This window comes from Auxenochlorella protothecoides (assembly GCF_000733215.1).
Source record: "Auxenochlorella protothecoides strain 0710 unplaced genomic scaffold scaffold17, whole genome shotgun sequence".
Lineage (NCBI taxonomy): Eukaryota > Viridiplantae > Chlorophyta > Trebouxiophyceae > Chlorellales > Chlorellaceae > Auxenochlorella > Auxenochlorella protothecoides.
In genome coordinates, this window is record NW_011934486.1 from 22,491 (window position 1) to 28,552 (window position 6,062).

A 6,062-nucleotide genomic window follows, 5' to 3' on the forward strand; every position below is an offset into this window, starting at 1 on the left:
TCCGCCTGATGTGCCCCCGCCCGCCACCCTTTCTTCAAAGACCCCACCCCCCCCTTCAAGTTGCATGATCCATGCTGACCTGGGCCTCCTGCAGCGCGGCCCCCAGGAAGGTCAGGATGCTGTCCAGCGACATGCAGCGGCACAGCGCGGGGATGACCCAGCTCCCCAGGTTTTCGGCGGCTTCCAGGTCCGCCAGCGCCGCCGGCGCGGCGTGCAACCCGCTGGCGCGCTGCGCCCTGACCAGGCCGCTCCGCCTGTAGCTCAGCTTCTGCAGCGCAGGGTCCGGCTTGAACTCGAAGCACTGCGAACAGTTTTTGGGGGGGGAGAGGTCGAAGGGAAAAGTGAGAAGGTGATGCCGGGCATGACTGCCAGCCATCACGGGCTTGAGCAAGGAAGCCATGTGATCATGCAAAGCCGGGTTGAATGCTGCCATGAGGCGGGTCTACAGCTCATCTGAGGACAGGCAGGCTGTGGCCTCGCCCGCCACAACTGCCTACCTGTCCCAAGGCTGGTACGGGGCTTGCCCAGTACGCCTGGAGGAGGTCGGCAGGGGTCAAAGGCTTCCCCGGGTCAGCGGCTCGCCCCTCCACCGTGAGGATGGGCAGTGTAGCTCCTGCGGCCAGGAAGGGGTAGAGAGAGCTCAGGGGGGCATGGTGCAGAGAGAGTGCTCTGATGGATGGGAAGAGCTTTCTTCAGCATAGGGATCTCGCAAAGCAATGCGCCCCCGCCTTCATCACGTGGATCGAGTCCCAGAGCACCGGAAATCAACGCTCACGCAGTATCACATATTCCAATCGCGCAGTCATTCCAGAAAGCACCGCATCACCTGCGGCGCTCTCTGAGTCCACCGAGTATGGCACGGGGCCTCGCGGCTGGGGCGAGAAGACGTCCCCCCGAGCCAGGGTCTGAGGCGGCGTGCCCTCTTGTTGCGGGGTGGATGCCGACAGCTCAGGGGCTTGACCACTGGCCTTGTCCGGCGAGGGGGTGCCCAACGTGTCGTCCCCAGCACTCCTGGCAGGCTCCTCGGGCAGCGCAGGTGTAGCCGCGGCCACGCAGGCCCTGCTGACCGGCGTCGCTGCTGGCGCCAGGCTGGAGGCTGCCGAGGCGAAGCTCTCGCTCTCTGACGCGCCGTCCTCGTTGCTCTGCCGCCTCGACTGCGACCTGGACTGGCCAGGCGTCTGCGTCCTGGAGGACGCAGCCCTCGAGAGGCGGGGTTGCCGGGCAGGGGCACTGCTTGGTTCCTGGCCAGATGGTGTCGCCGCTGCAACCAGGACCTGCTGCCCTGCTGCCACCGTCACCGAAACACACGCGTCGCCGACAGGGGTTTCTGCGCCCCCCTTTCCTTCCTTATCGTCCCCCGCGTCACCTTTTCCTGGCTCGGGGCTATCCTCCCGCACGCTGCTGGCGCTGGTGCTGGGCATCTCCAGGGCGTGGGAGGACAGCCGCTCCGCCGAGCCTGCGGGCTCCTGCCCCGGGGCGCGCGCAAAGGGCGACGGGGGGTTGGCGGCGACGCCGGGCAGGGCTGTGGACGCCCTGGCTCCTCTGTCTAGCCCAGGCTCAGCCGCAGACCCCCTCCTTCCTCCCACCAAAGGGCTCGGCCCGTTCCCGCCCTCCTTGGCCAGGGCGACGTCCAGCGCCCGCCGCACTGAGGCCATGCGCTCCGCCCCCGCGGCCGCCGTGCCGGCAATGTCACGTGAGGAGCGGGGCTCCTGGCGTGGCCGCGCCTCCGGCGCGGCGGTGAAGTAAGGGGTGGGCCCGCTCAGGTTCTCCGACAGGCTGGTCAGGCTGCTGCGCGCTGAGCTGGCCAGGCTGAGGTCCGACCCCGGCCCGGCCGCGGTGCGGGGCGTGCCGGGGACGGAGGGGGTCAGGAAGGCCAGCTCGGCGTCGCCTGCCAGCTCAGCGGCCAGGACCGTCATGCGGTCGAGTCGCTCCAGCCCCAGCACCGTCTGCAGCACCTGACAGCAGGCAGGGGTTGAGGGGAGAGGGGGCCTGGGTGGAGTGAGAGCCCAGGCAATGCGTTGGGGTGCAAGATGGCGCGGCAGTGCGTTGGGCAAAAGGGGACAAGACCCGGAGGCGGGCGCTCTCTTCGCCTCGTCGAATTCACCTTGGATTACAGGGCGCCCCTTCCCCCCTCCCCCGCTCCTGATCCCTCGCAGACCCATGTCACCCACTCGGAAGTGCAGGGAGAAGAAGGGGAAGTGGGAGAGCAGGCAGTAGCAGCGGGGGGCGGCCACGAGGTAGCGCGGCAGTGGCGGCTGGGCCGGGGCTGGGGCCCCTCCTCGCAGGATGGCCGGCGGGCGGTGCACCAGCTCCCGCATGTAGCAGCACACTCCCCACAGCGTCTGGGGGTGCTCGGCCGGCGCATGCCTCGCAGACACCTGGCGGTTTGAGGAGGTGGGAACCATGGTGGCGTTGGGATTGGTGATTGGTACATCGAGCGCTTGGCTCGACGGTCGCATGCATGGCGGCACCATCCCGGCAGCAGCAGCAAGCTCATGCTCCTGGGCGCCACAGACAATTACGGTTGTGTAGCATCGACTCGCTTTCCGAACCTGGCCTTTTGCTCTTTGCCCCCCGACCCCGGGAAACCAAGGAAAATCGAGCGCGCCTTCAAGGTGAAGACAAAGGTGGCCTCGTCCGAGGAGTGGTGGGCCTGTCCGCACACCACCTCGGTCAGCTCCGACATGGAGGGCGTCCTTTCCAGCAGCTCCGGCCGGATGCCCTGGGGGAAGCAGAGGCCCGGCAGGGCAGCCGTCAGGGCCGGGTCCAGGCCGGAGGGCGTGGCGTGGAGCACAGCAGGGTCCAGGTGCGGCCCCCGCTGGCCGTGGTGGGCCAGGCCCCAAGCCTCCCGCGGCGCGTCGGGCGTCACCCGCATGCCGGGCTGCTGGGAGGCACTGCGCAGGCGCTGGAAGGTGCGGGCGTTGGAGGTGACGGCGCGGACGTCCAGGTCGGGGGGGAGGCCCTTTTTTGTTGGGGTGGGTGGGTGGGTTGAGGCGATGACATCAGGTGTTCAGTATGACGAGGATATGAACAAGGGACAAGGCACAAGTTGGCATGGGTGCGGCAGTGGGAGGGAGCCAGGTGGGTCCAGCCGATGCCACATGGGGAATGCAGCGCGCATCCTGTGCAGTGCTGGCAGCTCACAGGCATGTGGGAACTCTGTGCAGCACTACTGGGAATCATCTTCTCATCTTACCCACTCACCACCACGACAAAGTGCTCAAAGAGGTGGTCAGAGGCGGTGGTGTGCTGCAGGCGTGAGCGCCGGCCCCAGGCCCTCTTGCACGCATCGCAAGAGGGAGGGCGAGGAGGGTGTCAAACAGGAGGCAAAGCGACCATGGATGCCCTGGCAGATGCCAGCTCGGCGACTCCACGTGGGGCAGGATCCAAACCCCCCCCCCCCGCCCTGGCCTGGGGCCTCACACCTTTTCGTCGATGATCTGGGCTGGGTCATGGTTGCGCGGCATGGGCGCCTGCAGGCAGGTGGGGTGGAATCCTGGTGTTGATGCATGTTGAATCCAGGATACATACAACAGTACAGGGAGCAAAGCGATCAGGCCCCCTCCAGGGCTGCTGTACCTCTGAGCCGTTCTGGAACAGCCTCTTGGCCATCTTGGTGGCCAGCTTGGCGGGGTCCGTGATGGTCGCCGCGATCACAGGCTTGAGAATCCCCTTGTTCGCGTTGCCCTCCATTGCATCCAGCCTCAGGGATCAGGCATAGGGTGGTTTGCTGGCCGCGGCGCCCCCGAGGAGGATTTGGGGTGGCAACGCTGGAGAGTGGTTGCGGGTCACCTGCCACCCGCCGATCTACTCCTCAAACCCTCCCAGTACGGAATAAGCTGGCTCAAGTTGATATGATTTTGAATGTACTGCAACCTTGCGGGCGTCACAGGCCAAGATGCATGAAGCGAGAATTTTATCGTCCGGGACGCGCTAAGTAGGATCCATGCAGAAGCACGAACCCCAGCAAGACCAGCCGAGTGGCCAAAGCCGTCAGACCTTCCGACGCCCAACCGTGCGTACCGGCGGATCATAGTGGCATTGACTACTCCAGCAAGGAGCTAGGATCAATGGTACATTTCACAACACAGCCTGCCTGCAGGTGCCAGCAATATTTCTCACAACACCAACCCCATGCAACACACCCTCTGGTGTACTCTCGGAATTACTTTCTCCTTAAATCGCCGTCTTATTGTAGAAAAAGGCTCCCGAGGTTGTAGAGGGACAACACTCAGTCAGCGGGGAGGAAATGGAAACTGATCGGTGCAGGTTGACACTGGGAGGATCCTGACACCCAAAATCAAGCCGAGCAGGAGAATCAAAGAGTTTGTATGGGAACAAGTAAGGTAGCGGCCCCTGTAGAGGGATGCATCACAGGGGAGAAAGGTGGGTCACAGACACTGAGTGCATCATACAGTCTCGGGGGCCCCAGTGGATGTGCAGGAGCATGTTACCAGCAGGCATGGGGTTCTGGGAGGTTGTTTGGTTCACAAGAGTTGCGCTTGCTCCCAGGTAGCTGTAGGAGGTCTCCAGAGCGCTTTCTGCGGGCCGGCAGGGGTAGGATCGGAGTCGGATGAAGTCTCTCGAAACACTTCCTGTAGAGCCCTCCCAAAAACTTTTGAACCCGACAGACCTGACAACATGCTCCACCGTACTCAGGGGCCGAACGACTTTAGACAGGCGACAGATGACATGAGCACCATCGTAGTACACCCCTTGGTCGCAGTTGGCGTCGCAAACATGCTGCATTCCGCTCGTCTGGCAGACGTAAAGGTTCCCGAAGGCGTGCTCAAACGTGCAGTAGCGCGTGCACTTATGGGGTAAAAGCTGGAGAGCAGGGTTCGGCATCCTCTTTAACTCCAACGACTGGTGCATTTCTCCCGAAAATGTCTACAGCGGGGTTGGGCAGAGAGTCTGGCGGGCAGGGCCCCACCTAGCGACACTGTGACACAGGAGCGAAACTCACGGACATGGGTCTCACGGAAACATGTTACTAGCTAATAAACACCGCACGAGCGAGTGTAGGCGCGTGGGTGCCCTGAAGAGCTCGCCTCTCCCCTGGTTGCCGCTGCTCGGCTCTGCGCCAAGCACTATTCCTCGTTTCTACTTCTCTGCGCAGGCCTGAGTTCCCAGAAGGGGGTGCTGCCTACAGCGCGCAGGGAGCCTGGGGGACTGCCCAACGCGAAATATCTTTTGCCGCGATCCGGTGCCGATCACGCACATCCGACCACGATTGGACCACATTAAGCGAGGGACAAGTGATCGGGAGCTTCTGGGAGGTCGGTGCTGTGGCCAAGTGATCCTCGCAGACCTGCCAGGTGGCCCGGATCCCGCGACGTGCCTCGGCAGTCTCTGACAGTACAAATCAGAAGGCATGGCGAAGCCCGGGGCTTCCGACCCCGAGAAGGATGAGAAGCCGATCAAGACACTGTCGGAGGAGGACGTCAGGATCATGCAGACGTATGGGGCCGGGCCATACTCCCATCGCATCAAGAAGCTGGAGATCGAGCTCAGGGAGATTGCAAAACGCGTGAATGAGGTGTCTGGCATCAAGGAGTCGGACACGGGCCTGGCGCACCCCTCTCGCTGGGACCTTGTCAGTGATAAGCAGGCGCTGCAGGAGGAGCAGCCCCTCCAAGTAGGACGGAGAGCTCCTTCCCGCCTGATGCTCTCCCTCAACTTCATTGGGAACATGGTCATGGAGCACTGACAGCTGTGCTGGCTGGTGAGACACTCAGGATCCAAACCCACCACATGTCCCCCCTCGCCCTCTGCAGGTGGCTCGCTGCACCAAGATCATCAATCCCAACACAGACAACGCCAAGTACATGATCAACATCAAGCAGATTGCCAAGTTTGTCGTGGGCCTGGGCGACCGTGTGGCGCCCACCGACATAGAGGAGGGCATGCGTGTCGGGTGAGCCTGTGGCAGTTGAGGCTGGGGAGGGATCAGCTGCAGATGGCCAGCAAGAGCTGGAGGTTCATGAGCATGTCAGATGGGGCATGCAGTAGCTGCGCATGGTCTTAAGACAGCAGTGGCAAACTTTGCTTGGACCTTGCAG

At 63.3% G+C, this 6,062-nt stretch overlaps 2 protein-coding genes across 2 annotated transcripts in view; one reads left to right on the plus strand and one right to left on the minus strand.

Annotated features, from left to right (window-relative positions):
- F751_1583 (Suppression of tumorigenicity 5 protein) overlaps nt 1–1,916 on the minus strand; it is a gene marked incomplete at both ends in the record, with an annotated part of 4,018 nt that extends 2,102 nt beyond the window's left edge. Inside the window, 3 exons of the mRNA XM_011403958.1 lie at nt 80–301; nt 498–613; nt 827–1,916. Of these exons, the coding sequence (XP_011402260.1) occupies nt 80–301; nt 498–613; nt 827–1,916 (1,428 nt within the window). The remainder of the gene's footprint in view (nt 1–79; nt 302–497; nt 614–826) is intronic.
- A 3,458-nt stretch (nt 1,917–5,374) lies between these two features.
- F751_1584 (26S protease regulatory subunit 7) overlaps nt 5,375–6,062 on the plus strand; it is a gene marked incomplete at both ends in the record, with an annotated part of 3,458 nt that continues 2,770 nt past the window's right edge. Inside the window, 2 exons of the mRNA XM_011403959.1 lie at nt 5,375–5,638; nt 5,778–5,917. Of these exons, the coding sequence (XP_011402261.1) occupies nt 5,375–5,638; nt 5,778–5,917 (404 nt within the window). The remainder of the gene's footprint in view (nt 5,639–5,777; nt 5,918–6,062) is intronic.